The sequence below is a fragment of the Epinephelus fuscoguttatus genome, linkage group LG18, assembly GCF_011397635.1.
Source record: "Epinephelus fuscoguttatus linkage group LG18, E.fuscoguttatus.final_Chr_v1".
In the NCBI taxonomy this organism is placed as follows: Eukaryota; Metazoa; Chordata; class Actinopteri; order Perciformes; family Serranidae; genus Epinephelus; species Epinephelus fuscoguttatus.
In genome coordinates this window covers 37,349,876-37,368,661 of record NC_064769.1, presented here as the reverse complement: position 1 = coordinate 37,368,661, position 18,786 = coordinate 37,349,876, and the positions used below count along the sequence as shown (strand labels likewise).

The 18,786-nt window shown below is 38.7% G+C and overlaps 1 protein-coding gene across 1 annotated transcript; it reads right to left on the bottom strand.

The window, feature by feature from the left end:
- Positions 1-1,430: 1,430 nt before the first annotated feature.
- kmt5aa (lysine methyltransferase 5Aa) lies at positions 1,431-18,395 on the bottom strand. Its single transcript, XM_049604498.1, is given in 8 exon segments — positions 1,431-7,577; positions 9,806-9,996; positions 11,387-11,446; positions 11,707-11,794; positions 11,949-12,240; positions 12,429-12,573; positions 18,160-18,207; positions 18,209-18,395. Coding segments are annotated over 8 exon segments (1,098 nt in total). The 5' UTR covers positions 18,272-18,395; the 3' UTR covers positions 1,431-7,366.
- Between the last annotated feature and the right edge of the window lie 391 nt (positions 18,396-18,786).

Sequence of the window (18,786 nt, the reverse complement as noted above, 5' to 3'; positions counted from 1 at the left end):
AATGCCACAATGTCTGGCGCCCTTGTGTTTAGGCACAGATGTGGGAAAGGTTCAGTGAAGGTTCCCAAGAGCACAGCTGCCTCCATGATCCTTTAATAGAGGAAGTTGAAACGACCTGGACTCACCCGAAAGCTGGCTGCCCTGCCAAACTGAGATCAGGGAACCAAGGGCCATCATGGTAAGAGAGGTGACCGTGACCCGGATGGTCCCTCTGCATGAGCTCTGGGGTTCCTGTGTGGAGATGGGAGAAACTTCCAGAAGGACAACTATTAGCTTCATGGCAGAGTGGCCAGATGGATGTGGAAGACACATGAAAGCAGATTGAGCAGTGCTTCCTGCCCTGTGTCCTCCAACACAGCTGAGTTAAATGATCAGCTCATTATCAAATAGCTTCAGGCGTTCGAGTCGATCGTTTGAACCAGCTGTGATGGAGCAGTGAGGGATCTAAACTGTGCAGGATAAAAGCTACTCAGGAGGAGAGGTTAGGAAAAGGCTGATCGGAAGGAAACTAGCACAAGAAACAAGATTTTCTGGTCTGGTTTAACAGTTTTGCCTCAGTTTTAAACAACGTGTCAACGCTCACCAAACGTGACAACAATATTCAGGGGAAAGCATGGCGCAAGTTATTTATCATAATCTGGTTTTACTTGACCTATCGACACAATTTAAAACTGGTATATAGTTTGAAGTTTGCACTTTCGACACAAGTTGAAACGGAGACTCAGTGAGGCTGTCTTGCTGCCATGTCATCTTAAATCGGTCATGTGATTTGGACGCACCGGGGTGTCTGTGAACTCTAAGGTCTGAGACCCTGGCAAAAGTTGTCTGAGAGCTAAAATGTCTTGGGGTGCCCAGTCTTTTGCATGGTGCTCCTTTCATTTTTTTCCACTCTAAAATTGTACAAAACAAAAATAAGACACTGATCTTGCTCAAAATGTTGAAGAGTATATTTCATCTTTAACTTCATGCCTTTTGGGGATCAGTTCATGTTCTACTTACTTAACTATTTACAGTAAAATAAATTTTGACCAGGTGTGCCCAATACTTTGCATGCCACTGTATGAATGCACTGTACTGTACACGTTTCTCTCCTGAATAATAATTTACCATATTTTAGCTGGTTAACTTTGTACAAATTACAAAGTGAATGATGCTGTTGTTTTTTTGTGGAAACTGTTTTCCAGTGTAATTAAACATAAAGATCCTGTGAGACATTATAATCTGAAACTCTGTCAAAATAACAAGAAACAATATCTCATTATTTCGAGAAAGTTTCCAATTAAAATGACTTGCAGGATCCTGTTTTGTGCATCTCACTGGTGGAAAAGGGCTTCTACAGTTTGTGGAACAGTTTCGTGCAACTGTGATAACCATTTCTTTCAACACAAGAAAAAAAAAAAAACAGACGGTGACTCCTGTTAATTGCATATTACATCTTTATTCATTGATGCCTTAACCCCAGCATTAAGATTTATTCAACGCTACAACAGCAAAGATCTATTATGTCCTAAAAATGGCCGACAGGTCAGTTTTGCCCCTCTGGTATTATTCCTTTAGTTCTACATCTTAAAAAATGCAATAGTCTGAACTGTAACATGTTTAAGAAAAGGCTCACATGAAAACATCTCACACATAATGCTACTGTTAGAGAGGAGGCAGAGGAGGAGCTGAGAGGGAAGGTCAAAGTGCGCGTTCTCTGAAATGTACTTTACCCATACAGACGTGACTGGGCCCTTTGTATTAACACTGATGATACTGTTTTTAATGGTATTTAAATTAAATATTTGAGAATCCTGGAGTTGAATAGTACACTGAATATTCTGGAAACATTAAGAAGTCCTTTGATGATTTTTGAACACTTAAATGGAAAATCTGTAAAACCTAAATGACTGCAGAGATTTATGGGGAGATGGTTTCTGACATTTTGGTACAGTAGCTTCAGTTTTAGCATAATTTTGAAACAATAAGTTAAGAACTTAATTCAAAGGGCTCAAAGACAGAAACTGACATTTTGGGAAATAAAATTATTTGTTCTCTTGTTGAGAGTTAGATGAGAAGATCGACACCACTCACAAATCTGCCAGATAAATTTAAAGCTACAGTCGGGAGGTAATTAGCTTAACTTAGCATAAAAACTGGAAACAGGAGGAAACAGCTAGCTTAGCGTGATTACTGAAAACTGGAGAAACAACTAGTTTAGCTTAGCATAATGTCTGTTTTAAGCTATTTTAGCTTGGGTTAGCTTAAATACTGGACAAGGCAGAAGCTATCTTAGCTTAGCATAATGGCTGGAAACAGGGCAAAACAGCTATCTTAGCATAAAGACAGAAAACGGGAAACAGCTATCTTAGGTTTGCATTAAGACTGAAAACAGGGGAAACGGCTAGTTTAGCTCAGCACAGCAACTGGAAACAGTTAGCTTAGTTTAGCTAAGCATAAATACTGGAAACAGAAGGAAATAGCTATCTTAGCTTAGCATAATGACTGGTAACGGGGGGAACAGCTATCTAAGCTTAGCATAATTACTGGAAACAGGGAATGTGCGAGCTTGGCTTAGTATTATGACAGGAAATGGGGAAACAACTAGCTTAGCATAATGACTGCAAACAGGGGAACAGCTATCTACGCTTAGCATAATTACTAGAAACAGAGGGAAGCAGCAACCTAAGCTTAGCATAATGACTGGAGACGGATGGGAACAGGTAGCTTAGCTTAGCTTAGCATTGTGATTGGAAATAGGCGGAAACAGCTAGCTTAGCTTGATGTAAATACTGGAAACAGGGAAACAGCTGTCTTAGCCTGGCATAATGACTGGGAACGGGGAAAAAAGCTATCTTAGCTTAGCATAACGACTGGAAACAGGGAGACAGCTAGCCTACTGTAGCATTATGACAGGAAATAGAGGGAACCATCTTTCTTAGCTTAGCATAATTACTGGAAATGGAAACAGCGAGCTTAGCTAAGCATTATGATAGGAAATAGTTGGGCGGGACTAAAATCAGGAGGAAGCTGCTATTTTAGCATACAGACTGAAAAATGGTAAATAGCTAGCTTAGCATAAAGTCCAAAAAAAGGTGAAACAGCTGACTTGTCTTAGCAAAAAGACTAAAAATGGGGAAACCGCTATCTTGCGTTAGCATAAAGACTGGAAACAGGGAAACAGCTGGCCTGGTTGATCATTAAACATCACTAAAGACAAATTATTTGCTCAGTAATTAACACAAGATTAAAGTAAATAAGTGAGCTCAAGACATCATGATTTTTGTTCTTGTTGGTCAGAGCCAGGCTAGCTGTTTCCCCCTTTTTTAGTCTTTATGCTAAGCTAAGCTAACTAACATGTAGCTGTAGCATCATATCTAACAAAAAGATATGAGTGGTCTCGATCTTCTCATGTAATTTTTGTCAAGCAGACACATTTCCCAAAATGTCCCTTTAAGATGGAGCTGTTAACTTCATAATTAAAAAAAAAGTCTATAATAATTTAAGATAATACCAGCAATAAAACAAACAGCACCTGTAAGAGGAGAAATGTGCTGTACAATAAAATAAATAAAAATGTGTTTTAATGAAAACAAAAGAAAAAGTGATGATGCATGTCATATGTACGCTGGTAAGATTTTAATATTGCTACTTCATTCATAGAAGATCAACTGTATTAAAGCCTGTTACTGTATTTTAATTTAAAAAGTTAAAGGATAGTCCTCTGTATTTTTTTTACTATCAATAAATCCAATTTTTTAATACAAGGTATTTCTAAAGATTTTACTCTTGAAAGACGCCTCGTTGGTTTTGGTCTTTTCATAGGATTTGTCGACGGTAACAAAAATATAGACTAAAACAGGCTTATGCTTTAAACAGTCGCATTATTCTGTTTTAATCACTTCCAGGTGAAGAAACAGAAGAGGATTTAACTGTAACCTGCACTGCATGTGGCCATTTATCTATGATATATGAATTTATAATTAGTAATTTGACCAAAGTGGTGTCATTACTCAACCTAAAATACTCTAAATTACACTGAGTGCCACTGTGATTTATGCCATTCCTATTTAAAAAAAACAAAACAAAACAAAACAAAAAAAGCTAATGCAAAGAATTGGAATTTCATAAAATTAAAAAAAAACACGTATACATATTAACGATTCGCTAAAAGAAAAATAACAATACTCATCTGTGGTTTTCTAGATGAGATGAAATCAAACACAAATCAAGATAAATAAGTGGAGTATATTTGACCTTCTGGCTACAATTCATGAAAACACATTTGAAAAAAGCTCCTCAAAATATAAAGTAAAAAAAAAAAAAGCTGTTAAATACTTTGACATGGAACAATAAAGAACAATATTTTGTGAGTGAGAAAAAAGGACGTGTAGAAAACCTGCAAAGATCTACAATATACAGTTGGAGTGTAACAGTTCACCAAACACATGGTCACACCAGGAGGCTGCTGTTGTGTTAGCATTAAACATAAAATGTGTGTGACGTGTGCAGCAGATGCCTTTGTTCGTCTGTTAAAGGGATAGTTAGACATTTTGGGAAATATTTGCTTTCTTGCAGAGAGTTCGACAAGATAGATACCACTCTCATGTCTGTCTGTTACATAGCCAGCAGGCTATTAGCTTAGCTTAGTTTAGCTTAGCATAAAGACTGGAAACAGGGGAACAGTTAGCCTGGCTCTGTCCAAAGATAACAAAATCCACCTGTATTGTCAGACTGGATGGTTCTGCACCAAACTGAGCTACTTTTTATTTTTTTGAGAACAGTTTTGTGATGATTTGAGACTTTTGGTCCTCGTTTCTACAATAAAAAGCTAATGTTGCGTTCACGTGGTGTCAGAATAATCAGAAAAATTAGTTCCTGACTGGGAAAATTCACATTAACGCCCCTTTAAGTCAGAAAAACAACTCAGAGTTGGTCAAAATGTTGGTACATGAGTTGCAGAGTTGACAAAACTTGCAGAAACATGGCGGACAAAAGTAAATACTCAGTTGATGGAAATAAACTTCACATTAATTCACATACTGCATGTCAAATTTTTGCTCACATGCAATATATAATATGGTATTAGGTTGTAATTGTTAGTTGCTGTCTGCGTAGTGTGACCTAGATCTTCAGGGAGGTAAAGCAATATTTTAGTAGTTTTAGGGGACATACTGGTGCAGCAACAAGTCCATGACAAAATCTTTTTGTGACATGAAGCTTCCAACCATTGCCATGTTGTTTAAATGTCTGGAATGGTAAAATACAACATAGCCTCTTTGTAGCATTCATGTTGTTCGCACATTACCACTCATGAACACGCCAAAGTCGAAAATCGCACGTGAATGCAAACTAAGCTCTACACCAATAACTTTGCCTTCCATCTCCTCCAATGACACGACTGAAACTGACACGATGCTGAGATCGACATGAGTGACAACAAGACTGGAACTTGTTTAATAATTAAAATTATTGTTTGGTCATAGCTTTGTGATAAAAGCCTCGTCAAAGTTTACGTCTGTTCAGAGAAGTGAGGACTCTGTGGTTTGGCTAAAACAGAGGCTTAATTTGACCTCTTTCCCTCGTGATTCAGACACAGAAATTTACATAATTCAATTTTGAATAAATGTCATTCACTGGGCCGACTGCCGGCAACTTTTAAGGTGGAACGTTAACTTGTAATGTTACTCAATGCATGAGTTGATGACGTGAATCCATCAGCACACCTTAAATTTCACTGTGACAACTTTGACCATCACTTTAGTTTTTATATGACACACACTTTTAGTAATGACTTTAAAAATATAGATTCATTTGGAGCGGATTATGTGAAGGTCATATATTCTAATCCTCACTTCCTGTGGGCTACAGCAACACTAAACCCCTGAGCTTGCCTGAGAAGGACTAAATGCACAAAGCTGCTATTTCTAAATATCCCATGGAGAGAGACTCTCACTGCAGCCTGTTCTATTTTGTTGTGAAAATGTGGGCGTGCAGCCTCGTTCTGTGGACGATAAACCAGGTGCAGACTTCCATCTGTGTCACCGCTGATGAGGAAATACAGCGAGTGCTGGACGGAGCAGTGAGTGACAACAACCCCGCCCACATTTAAGAGGACTGTCTGAACACACCGAGGGTCTAGGTACCATGTCTGAAGGCTTACTGCTGGTTCCTGAGGTGCTGGACTCAAAGAGTTAATGGGCTCAGCGCTTTCCCAATATAAGTATGTCACAGTGAAATTAAAGTGAAGTGAAAAAAAGCCAAATGGAAGTTTAAATTTCAGCTTCTTTAAGGCAATTTGCCGGTTCACAGCTCTCATAGCTTTGATGTCAATCTTCTTGTCTTGTGAGAAAGTGAAAAAGTTTCCCAAAATGTCGAACTATTCCTTTAAACCACCCTTTGATTTGAAACAGCGAGCCAATAAATATATTTACACAGTGCAGTGATACAGACAGTGAAGAATCTATACTTAAGTGAAAATAAAAGAGAAACTAGATAATCATGTGAGCCAGTCGAGGTTATGGAGAAACTGAAACTCCTTTAATTCTTGAGTCTATTTATATTACTATTTATGTTATAAACTTTAATATACATTGTGTATTTTAACAGCCAGAACAGGATATACTGTGGGCAGAAAAACTTCTACATGATAATCCAAATGTATTAAATATTAAAAAACACATTAAGGTTTTAAAAAAGCATGAAAACAGAGGGAAATTATTAATGTGACTAATTTCTGTATTCTTATGTTATCTTTAAGTCTCTATGTTCAACACTAATACTTTGATCCAGTGTTAAGTCATGTTCTCTTGTAATTAAGACCCAAAAACGCCAACAGAACCATGAGTTTGGTAAACGATTACACCTCCACTAAATGACAGCAGACTGTGTGAGTGCTAATGGCTGAAATCAAATTCTACTTGAACAGAATATAATCTGTAATTTGCATCAAATAGCTCTCGCTGATTCAAAAAAAGGGCTCCGGGGCCTCGTAAGTAGAAGTATTGCTAAGTATCTAAGGACTAATTAAGAAAAACGCAGTATAAAAATGCAGAGCATTAACTACCACCTGCATGCTGTTGAAGCATTGGTCTATAGGTAATACAAAATGTACAAAAGAAATGTGCTGCAAAACAACCAGAATGTTTCATATACACATAAATAAAAGTACAGGTGTCTTCTGACAAGGCAGATAGACGGTAATCGAAATGTGATAAGTACCCCGTAAACCCCGCCCACCCCTGAACACGTAACCCCCTCCCACTTCCTCAGTATCGGAACAAAAGGGTACACATTCTGTTTCTAAGGCAATTTGTACACTAGCTAATGAGAAACACAAGTGTTACTGTACGTTTCCCTTTTCTTTTTTGTTTCTCCACCCCGAGGATCAATATTTGAGCCACGGGTGAGCTGCGATGGAGGCTTTGCTGCGGTCCCCGTAGTCGTAGAGCAACTCCTCGCCCTCGTCGATGTCTCGAGAGGCGACGAGGATGAGGTGAGGGACCCCGTTGATGTCGTGGAGTTTGGTTTGGCAGTTTCCGTTTTTACTGTGATTTATCAACCTACCCATTCGACCAGTCTCTTTTGTGGCGTCCACGCTGTCGGAACAAAAGCAAACACAGTCAGAAAATGCTCAACACACCAGAACAGCTTCTATTCATTAATTCAACAGGACATACAACTGTTTTCCTTCATGAGCTGGATCTAAAAAAGTTACAATTCTTAAAGAGGAATTAGACAACCTTTCCAAGTGGTATTATTGTTGGCGCCACAGTTGCAAATACAACCAGATCGCCTTCCATTTTCCTCCAGTTTCCACAGTTACTCTTGCTGTTCCACTGTCCACCATTTCCACTCTGAGGGCAGTAACTCCAAAGAACTTACACTGATGCTCTTTGGTAACTGGGAACAGCTACTCATAGCTACTGGAGAAAACTGAAGTGCTATCCTCTTCCTGTTGTGGTTGCACAGTGCTTGACGCACTTTCTTTGTGCACTTCCTTTAATTTCCCAGGAGATTGTAATAGTGAAAGTGAGGCCTAGCGCTGATTGTGTCATTATTTCAGGCTATTACACCGTGCAGTCAACATTTGCTTCATAATGATCAGCTGACCCTGTCAAATCTGGAGTGACATCGCTTTTTTGTGCTGCTTTCAGACGCCTTTGGCAAGCATTTGAACTTAAAGGATAACTTTGGTATTTTTCAACCTGGGCCCTATTTCCCCATGTGTATGTGTGCGTATGATTCATAGGTACAACTCGTTCTAAAGTTGGTTCAGTATTGAGGGAGGTGGATGCAGCCGAGAGCCGCGAAACGAGCTAAAACGGTAACGGGGGCAAATGCGTCCCGTATAAGTTTGCACATTCAAAATGTTTTTTTCACCACTGACCGGTTCAGATCACCAGTGCTATCTCTGTAAACAGCATACTAAGCGTTTCCCTTACCTCTGGGCTGTGATGTCATCCCGCGAGAGCTTTGCTTGTTGCTGGAAGAAAACAGAGGAGCCATGCTGAGCGCCGCTCAGAGTGGCGCTGGTTGTCCCGGAGTACAGCTGAGAGTTTTACCGCATCGATTGAAAACAATGGTTCGTGTTTGTGCTTATCCGAATTGCAAGAACAGGATGTTGCGCAACACCCTGTACAGCTTTCACAGGCTGCCTTTGTCGGACGGCGAGATGCTGAAGTCGTGGCTAGTTGTGCTACAAATGGATGCTAACACTCCTCTCCAGACACTGCGCCTTGCAGACCATCGGGTCTGCAGTGCTCACTTCTCCCAAGATCCGAAGAAGAAGAGAAGACATCCAATCCCAAAACTCCTCTTCCTCAAGAAAACGGCTGTCCCACGAGTAGAGAGAGCTACAGACACAGTGGAGGTAATGTTATATAAACAATGTTCGAAACGCTTAGTATGCTATTTACAGAGATAGCACTGGCGATCTGAACCGGTCAGTGGCAAAAAAAAGCACTTTAATGCGCAAACTTATACGGGACACATTTGCCCCTTTACCGTTTCAGCTTGTTTCGCGGCTGCCGGCTGCATCCGCCTCCCTCAATACTGAACCAATTTTAGAATGAGTTGTACCTATGAATCATACGCACACATACACATGGGGAAATAGGGCCCAGGTTGAAAAATACCAAAGTTATCCTTTAACCTTGAAGTTATTATTATTCCATTTTAAAATTATGTTACAGAATCATTATAGTTTTAAATAACAATTTAATCTTTTTTTTTTTTTCATTTTCATCTTTTACTACAGTCATTTCCTCTTCTTACCATGTTTTTAAAAGAAATCAGGCCAATGTGCTTGTGCTGGTGTTTCAAAGGGTTAAAGCAAAAACAAAAAAATTTTAAAACTTGTCTATTTCAACGTCAAGATTTTCATCAAATCAAACCCCATTTTTGACGCCATTCACTATCAGCATTTTTCTGCAACAGCCGTTCAAAGTATTTCCTTTTGGTGGTTTTCATTGTGGCGGAGTCCGCCATTCCTGCATTGGTTTTAAACTGCCATCACAGAAAATCCTGCATGCACGAAACAATCCACCATCATTTTATCTTATTGATAAAACTAGTTCTGACCAGTATTATTTTTAACATTTGGTGAGAATGAACCGAACTGATAAAGGTCTCTGGTGTAAAATCAGTTTGTATTTGTGAGATTTTGTAACCGTCAGACTGAATTCTTTGATATGAACTGTCAATATTTACCAGTTTTTTGTCTGTCTTTTAAATTTCTGGTAAATACTGAACAGCTACAGCATGTTGTCCAGCGATACATTTAACTGTTGTGTTAAATCATAATAAGTGCATCAGTTCCTCATACCAGTAAGTTTTGCAGAGGAACTGGAAGTAGTACATGTAGCAGCCAGTGGCAGGGTTTTGAGCGTATTCAGCCTCCCTCTTCTTGGCGTCGGTGATCTGCAGCAGGTCTCCGTGGTACTCCACCACGTACTCGCCTTTCTGGAAACACCGAGTGGCGAACACCGCTCTCCCCTTTCCTTCTATGTGCTGCACCTACAAAAAACAATTTGAGGAGGTTTTCAATCATGACATAAAACTTTACGTTAACTAAAGCAATTCAGAACAGAGTTGTTTCAGCCTATCTGCATTTATTCTGAACATCTGATGAGATGTTGAACCACTTTTTCTACTTTACATTTATCTACTGAAGATAAAAAAAATAGTAACCAATAGTAAGGACCAATAGATAAATGTATTAAAAAAATAGGAATAAATAGATGAATATAGAAATAAACAAATTTAGAAAAAATAAGAAATAAATAAATAAAATGTACAAATAAATATGTGAATAAATGAATAAATAATGAAACATATAAAAGAATAAATAAATGCCTCAATAAATACAAAAATACATGAGCGCATTTATAAATACTGAAAGTAATAAATAAATAAAAGAAAGTTTATCAAAACAGGACATAAATAAATAAATGTATTAATAAATATGTGAATGAATAAACAAATGTAGTAATACAGAAATAACCAAATAAATAAGGATTAAATAAATGTGAATAAATAAATGTTCTAATAAAGACAGAAATGAATAGCTGCATAAATAAATAAATGTTGAAATAAATATGGAAATAAATACATAAATAAAAACTTAATAAAAATTAAACAGAACATGAATTAAAAAAATTTTTTTTTTTTTCTACATTTTTATTCCTACATTTTTGCACTACTACATTTATTTATTTCTGTATTTCTGTCTCTGCATTTTGATGAGGAAGGAGGTCCTAACCTCTGTATTGATTTCGTTATTTATGTTTTTTATTTTATATTATTTTATTTATGCTTTTAGAATAGAATAGAATAGAATAGAATAGAATAGAATAGAATAGAATAGAATAGAAAGAACTATATTCATCCCCGAAGGGAAATTCTAAAAAACAACGACCACACTTCCCCTCATCATCATCAACAACACAGTGGGTATTAAAAGAGACATAAAATGAAATAAGTTACAATAAGTGCATACATAGAAATAAAAAATCAAATTAAAATTAAATTAAAATTGCAAAAAATATATCAGTGATATATCAATTTCCATATTTATTTCAGCATTAATTTAGTCCTTTATTTCTGTATCTATTTTCTTATTCATTTATTTATTCTTGTACGTATCTGAATTTTTTTTTTATTTTTTATTTTTCTTGTCTATAGCTTGCATTAATTTCAATACTTCTCTCAAAACCAAAACACACAGCAGCAGAACTTCTTTCCTGCTCCACATTTGATTTCTTTTTGTCTCCATTTGGGCCAATATCATGTTCTCTAATCCACATTTATTAATCCCTTTTACACAGAATAAACACATTAGCTTGTTGTTACTTACACTTGTTAACTTCTTCTTGATAAGTCTAGAAAAACGCACAAACATGCGTACCTCCATTCCTTCTTCTATTCCATTTGTGATGAGATCATCGATGAGCTTCTTTTCTTCACACTGGGAACAAAATGAAACATGAGATGATGTTAATGACGAAGTGCAAATCAGATTTCCCTCTCTGACACACACACATATCCAAAACATCCACAACGGACAAACAATGTAAATTAATTGACCTGAATATAAAAGATGAAAAACTACCTATTCCTGCACCCACTCAACAAAAAAACTTTCAGGAAAAAAATATTCTTATATATTCATGCAAATGCAGTGATATCTGCTCAAACTATTGTATGACAAAGATAAATTCATCTTACCTTCAGCTCTGTTTTACTTTTTCTCGAGCTCCGTCTTATCGGATAGTAGTCAGTAACTTTCCGGTTCTGAGAGTTTTTCCCGCCTGCACTGTGGTGTGAAAACAAAACCAACAACTGTGTAAATAACTAACACACACACACACACACACACACACACACACACACACACACACACACACACATCATGTTGTATGATAAGATCTCTGTCTTTAAACACGTGTCAATAATCAGGACGTGCGTACATTCTTCGCGTGGACTTCTTTCCTTTGACCTTGAGGCGCACTCCTCTCCTCTGGATGCTGTGGAGAGCGCCACCGTTGTTGCTGGCGTGGAGGGGAGCGTGTGCCAAGCTGTTACCCAGCGGCAGGGGGAGCTCGGTGGAGGAACGAAGGCAGGTCTGAGTGCAGTGGAGCTGCGGAGGCGACGGCTGTTCATCTGACCAGCAGGGTGAACACTGGCTGTAGCTGCTCTCCATCTCTGGGAAACCAGTCTTTGAGTCTTTTGGTGTCGTGCTGATGGTGTTTGTTCTCCTGCCTGCCAGGAAACAGCGAATCATAAAGCATGTTATTACTGTGTCTGCCTCTTCTCACTGCTCGCTGTGACATAATCTGGTGAGATATGAAAATAAAAAGTGGTGCTTGCTCTCCTGCGGGGTGTTTACACTCTGAAACTGCTCTCCTCAGCTGGAGATCACGCTGTAGAGCTGCAAAGAACACACTCACCCTCTCCCTGCCTCTGAGCATCATTCTGCTGGAAGCATATTGGCGAGCACCGTCCCTCCTGTGTCAGCTTGATTTCATCGTGAACTGGTGATATCGACTTGGTGCAGCTTAAGACAGTGACTGGATGGCTATTGCATACAATCTCCTGTGGACGCACAGAGAAAATGGATTTAGGCCGTAGTTTGTGCTGTGTGCATTTTTTACTGACGCTCTGTCCAACGTTGTATGCTGTAATTTTTTATAGCTGTTCCCCTTTCTATACTGAGTCTGATACCTGAACTTGTGTATTGACAGATAACAAGGAAAAAATCAGATTGATGAAGCAGCAAAATACCACGTTTTCGGCGATCAACGTGAATTTTGTTTGTTATCTTTGCCACATTTGGGCTGTCGTTGTGGAATTGTTTGTGTCATAGGAATGTAGGCTGCGTCCTGTATCACATACTTTATATATATATATCAGTTACCTTGGCGATAAAACAAAATGCCATTCGCTGAGGTCACAAGACACGGAGATCTACCTCTCAAAACTATGGCCTTGCAGACTGTACACATCGCCTTTTTACTGGCGGGACCTTCCTGTGTGTGATACTGCCAAATTGTTGACGGTTATATTATTTACCGCAAATCAATTCTTCTTCACCTATTCTATTAACTCTATTAAGTCCAACTGAACACAGAACCCACAAGAAAACATAACAGTAAAGAGTGTACAAGCTGACAAAACAAACATATAATAAAGAAACATACATAAAATAGTTAAATTCACAAAAGAAAAATAAAGTAAAAAATCAGCACAGAACCAAGAAGCCACTCTACGCTGATCCTCTAGGAGCTGTTACTACAAAAAAATTAGTTAACACTAGAAATAGTACAAACTTCTTCCAAAAAACAGCAGATAAACCAACTAAAACCAAACAATATTCAGTTTACTGTCATGACGGATGAAGAAAAGCAGCAAAGCTTCACATGTGACAAGCTGGAAACTGAATTTTCTGCACTTCTGCTTTAAATATGACTGAACATGATCAAATCATTGCCTGTTGCATTTCTGTCAATCAATTAATCAGGTGTTTGAGCTCTCCTCACACATAAAAACACAAATCCATTAGAGGTTTATCCCGTTTTAAACTGTTTTTAAAAGGCTTTACCAAGAGAGGAAAGGCATTCAGCACATTTATTAAACCTCAAGGTTACACACAAGATGTTTTCTAAAGAGACGCTGTATTTATTAATTAGGAAACTCCAAAGGGAATCCTCTAATGTGTTTTTAGACAGCAGTCTTTAATCAGAAGGCCGATCACCACTGAGGCAGAGCAGTACTTGACTTAACTCAGACAAAACCTTGAATAGTCTTTAAATAAAGCAAATAAAAACAGACAATTATCTTAAATCCGTGCTGCTATTGTGAATAACTGGATAATTACATTTATTTATTTCTCGAGCAGTGATTCAAATAAAACCATCTGGTGGAAAATGTTTCTTTGATGGAAATAATAACAACTCAGAGACCTCCGAAACACGACAAGACACCAGGCACAAACTAAAGGCTGGAAACCACTGGTTTAATCTTTAATAATGTACTTTATAAACTTGTCTCCATTAGGCCTTAGCCTGGAGGGGATCATAAGTCTGGTCCTGTGTGTGAGTGTCAGTATGTGTCTGTCTGCAGTTAATCTCGCAAACTACTGGACCAATCAGCCTAATATTTTGTGTACACGTTTATGGCTGTATGCTCAGGGACCTCTTGTGGTTGTGGTGATTCACAATAGTTCAACAACTCTGTGCGATGTGCTGTGGCGCTGTCAAAAACAGACAAGACGCCTATTGTTGTTAGCTTCTGGGACACTTTTGAAATTTTTTAATAGAATTTTTAAGCACTGCGGAGAGACTATTTTGAATAAGGGGATGGGCACCAAACTTTAAATAGTCGTATTTTGTATTCATTTTACCCGAACAAAGGAATACTTTGCACATCTATTTCCAAAGAGGTGCTCAGGGGAGGGATGAGCAGGACACAACTTGTAGAACAAACTCTGTCTGCACACTGTCTGACTTGCAAAAATAATGATTTCATTGCTGCAACGTTTCAGTGGCTTGACCTTCATCAAACAAACCCTGTATTTTATCACCAATAAGGCATGTTTTCTTTAAAAATAGCAAAACATTATCCATTTATCACAGCCAGAGACTGTAAAGGAAGAAGTAATTGTTGGATTTTGAAATTTCGAATGGTCCTTGGACACATCTTGAGCAGCAAACACTTTTGTCAGATAAAAAAAACATAATCAAACCTGAGCTTAAAATAGTGATATTTCATCAAAATCACTTTAATCTAAATCTAAATCAAAATTTGGCCAGAAATAAACCATTTGCACTACTTAACCAGCATGCAAGACAAGAGTGAAAAACCAAGGCTTTTATCAACTCCAGTATTTCGTCTTTAACTTTTAACTTTCAAGCATCAAAGGGTAGCCTAAGTTTTAAAAATCTACTAACTAAAAACACGCACAGGGGCAGGCATTTATGTTTTCTGGGAGCAGAAAACTAAAACATTTTTGAGGGAAAGAGGTGCATAACCTGACTGTTAAGGTCATGGTACGTAGACCCCATGTCTGCAAAGAGGATCGGCATAATATCATACATAGCAAAGAAGTGTGTTGTGCTCAACTGGAACCAGCAAAGACCCCCAACGTTCAATTTGTTCACACAAATATTGAACGGCACGGTGGTGCAGTGGTTAGCATTGTCACCTCACAACAAGAGGGTGCCTGGTTCAAGCCCCAGGGTGGGGGAGCCCTTCTGTGTGGAGTTTATGTTCTCCCTGTGTCAGCGTGGGTTTCCTCCAGGTGCTCCGGCTTCCTCCCACAGTCCAAAGACATGCAGGTTAACTGGTGACTCTAAATTGTCCGTAGGTGTGAATGTGAGTGTGAATGGTTGTCTGTCTCTATGTGTCAGCCCTGCGATAGTCTGGTGACCTGTCCAGGGTGTACCCTGCCTCTCACCCAGTGTCAGCTGGGACAGGCTCCAGCAGCCTCTAACAGGATGAGCATTTACGGAAAATGAATGTATGAATACTGAACTGGAACAATGCACTCACATGTCACAAAATAAGGGGGAAGTCCTCCTGAGAACATGGGAACCTCTTATGGATCTCTGAAACAAACCATTTCCACTGACCATTATTCTTTTGAATTTATTGATCTTATTTCTTTTTTTGGTTTTGTTTTTATTATTTTCTCCCCATTAGTCATGACTATTATAATTTTATCTAGTCTTGACTGTCTGTGTACTTGTTCAGGGGTGTTTGTAAAATGTTAAAAACAAATAAATAAATTATAGCTGCTGCGCAGCGATGGGTCGGGTCCGGGCATTTTTAGGCAATTCTGAGCAACAAGCAGAAGAACTGGAAGACATTTAGGAATTTAGCAACACAATCTGCATTTTGCATCAGCTGAGGCTTGAACTCACAACCTCAGAGACTAAGAATCAATTTCTGTCTCACTGAGCTAATTAGTCAGTGACAGTAGCTTCACAGACTGACTAAGCCAGACGTGCAGGTTTAGCAGCCGTCCATGCATGGAAAAGCAGATTTCAAACCACTGTAAAAAAATTCAGTTATTAAGACAAAAATCTGAAAATACACATATTGCATCTAGACAGCATGGAGATGTTGGTAATTTGTTTGTAACAGTGATTGATTTGCTCCATAAGTGAAAAACTGATGTTTAACTAGTTGAGCTATGTGCAAAGTGAGAAGCCTCAGATGGTTTCACACTGAAGTATTGACACTGGATCTTTGTGCAAAGTTTGGTTTATTTTCAAGCATGAGAAGGCAGATTTTCTAGCACAACAAAGACTTGAATGCTGCACAGTGATCAGTCACGCTCAGGCAATTTTAAGCAATAAACTGGAGCACATGAAGATGATTACATTACAATGTGGATTCTGCACCAGTTGAGGCTAGAACTCGCAACCTCTGGAACCTAAGACGGTCATCTACCGCTCTGAACTAATTGGCAAGTAGCAACTCAACAGTGGCTTCACAAATTGAGTAAGCCATTCACTGTTGTGTAGGAAAGCAGCCATCCGTGCATGGAAAAGCAGATTTGAAACCGCTATAAAAAATTCAGTTATTAAGACAAAAATCTGAAAATACTCATATTGCATCTGGACAGCACGGAGATGTTGGTAATTTGTTTGTAACAATGATTGATTTGTTCCATAAGTGAAAAACTGATGTTTAAAATTGCCATTTTTACATTGACTCCAATTGTTCACATTAGAGCAAAATTCAAAATGCTGTCAAAAATTCAGTTTGAGATAAAATTCTGAAATTTGCCACACATCATCTACCATGACTCTGGAATTTTGTCTTTTTTTCATGAACATTGAAGATTTATTTAGCAAGAATTTGCATGTATATGTTTACAGTACCGTTTACAGTCAAACATTTTGATGCACTGTAGGCTCAAGTTTTGATAAATCAAAAATCTGTATGGATCATTTTTGTAGGACAGTTTGAAGATGCTCTGTAGCAAGTTTGGTGTCAATTCAGCAAAAATTGTGGGAGGAGATAGGTTTAAGAAGTTTTACAGTTTTTGAAAAAAAAAACCCAAAGTGATGAACTTCATAATTTTTAATAGGTTTAAATGTACAAAAGTTTCTTCAGTATTGGGGCTACAGTTTGGTGAAAGTTGTGAAGTTGTAGCACGTATGGTTGATTTGTTATGAAAGTTTTGAACTTTAGACGCTTGCTGTAGCGCCACCATCAGGACTACTGGCTTGAGTTTACAGCTGAGGATATCTGGCATGAGACTGGACCTTTGTGCAAAGTTTGGTGAGTTTTCACCCATGGGAAGTATGATTTCCTCGGAAGAAGAAGAAGAAGAAGAATACCTAGGATTACAATAGTGTCCTGGCAGGACACTAACAATTGAACAGGTAAAAAATCTAGTAACTAATCTGAGGCAGTGGGAGGGTGATGCATTTTCTGCCAGTCACTCAGGAAGGCTCGAGAAAAACTATTTGTAGCTTCAGGGAGGGTCAAAATGAATAAATAAATAAAAAAAACAAGTCACACCGCAGCCACCTCCCTCCTCTGATAAGTAACGAACAGTCCCTAACTCTGTCAGACAAATGTAGTGCTGTCAAAAGTACCATCTTTGTCTCTGAGATGAGGTGGAGTACAAATATAAAGTCGCACAAAATGGAAATACTCAAGTACTTAGGTGGAGTACTTGAGTAAGTGTCCTGTCCATCAGTGGTGTGGGTGGGGCCCTGAGGAGGGGACCATGCTGGCTCCACACCCACAGCAACTCTCACATCAGTCCATTTAAACCCACAGGCCTCTCAGCTCGTTATCTACCGACCAAATCCATTTCAATTAAACACACTTCAGCTGCTGCTTTCAAACTGTAACACCACCTAAAAATCAGATTAATATAAGTGTATTTCAGCGCCATTAAATGTCTTAGATAGTGTTTAGGTCCTGAGCTAGCACGCACATGTAACCTGAAGCTAATGTTAGCAAAGAACTCTCCAACAAAAAGGCTCGTTTGTAGCGACTGTAACCAACTCACTGGAAGAAACACCAGCTCGTTTTAATATTCATTTTAATGCTACTGAATTAGCCTCGTTTATAACGACAGCACCGTTAATAATCCGGTAATGTCGCCCTCCTGTCGGACACAGTGACACGGTGTTGATGCCTCCCAACAAGCAAACTTACCCCGTTCATGTCCGACTTGTTTTCGTGGCTCCCCGCTCGGCTCTCTCGGTTTCGAGGACAGAAAATAAATGAGTTTCTCCGCCGGTTCAGAGACTAACCTCGCCCTGCTCATGCGGCAGTGTCCCCGCTACACTGCGGCCCCCTTCCACAGTGACCGTGTGCCCGTCTGTTGTTGTTTAAACTGCCAGCAGCTCAACCGATGCAGCCTCCACAGCTCCGCGCCGCCATGTTTCTTCTCCGTGTAGATGAAGGAGACGGAGACGAGGCTGTGTCGCCCCCTGCAGGCCGACGGCGGCACTGCGTCTATAGCCGCTCACTCCCTCTGTCAGCTCAAACACACAAAATATACAGACATTATATATTTTTTTAATTTTAATTTTTCGTTGTATGTTTTATTTCCTCATAGCAATAATTACAAAAATCTTTTTTTAATATAGGGTTGAGAAGTCACTTCATGGTAAGTGCAAAACAGAAAGAAAAAAATCAAAATGATATACTATGTACTGTTATAATACTTGAAATATGTGTGTATACCAACATGTCCTCCTGAGACCCTGTGTCCTCATATGAGGACATCACATTTTTGGGTTTACTCTCATTCTTCTTAACTTAGACCTGTTGTTGTTT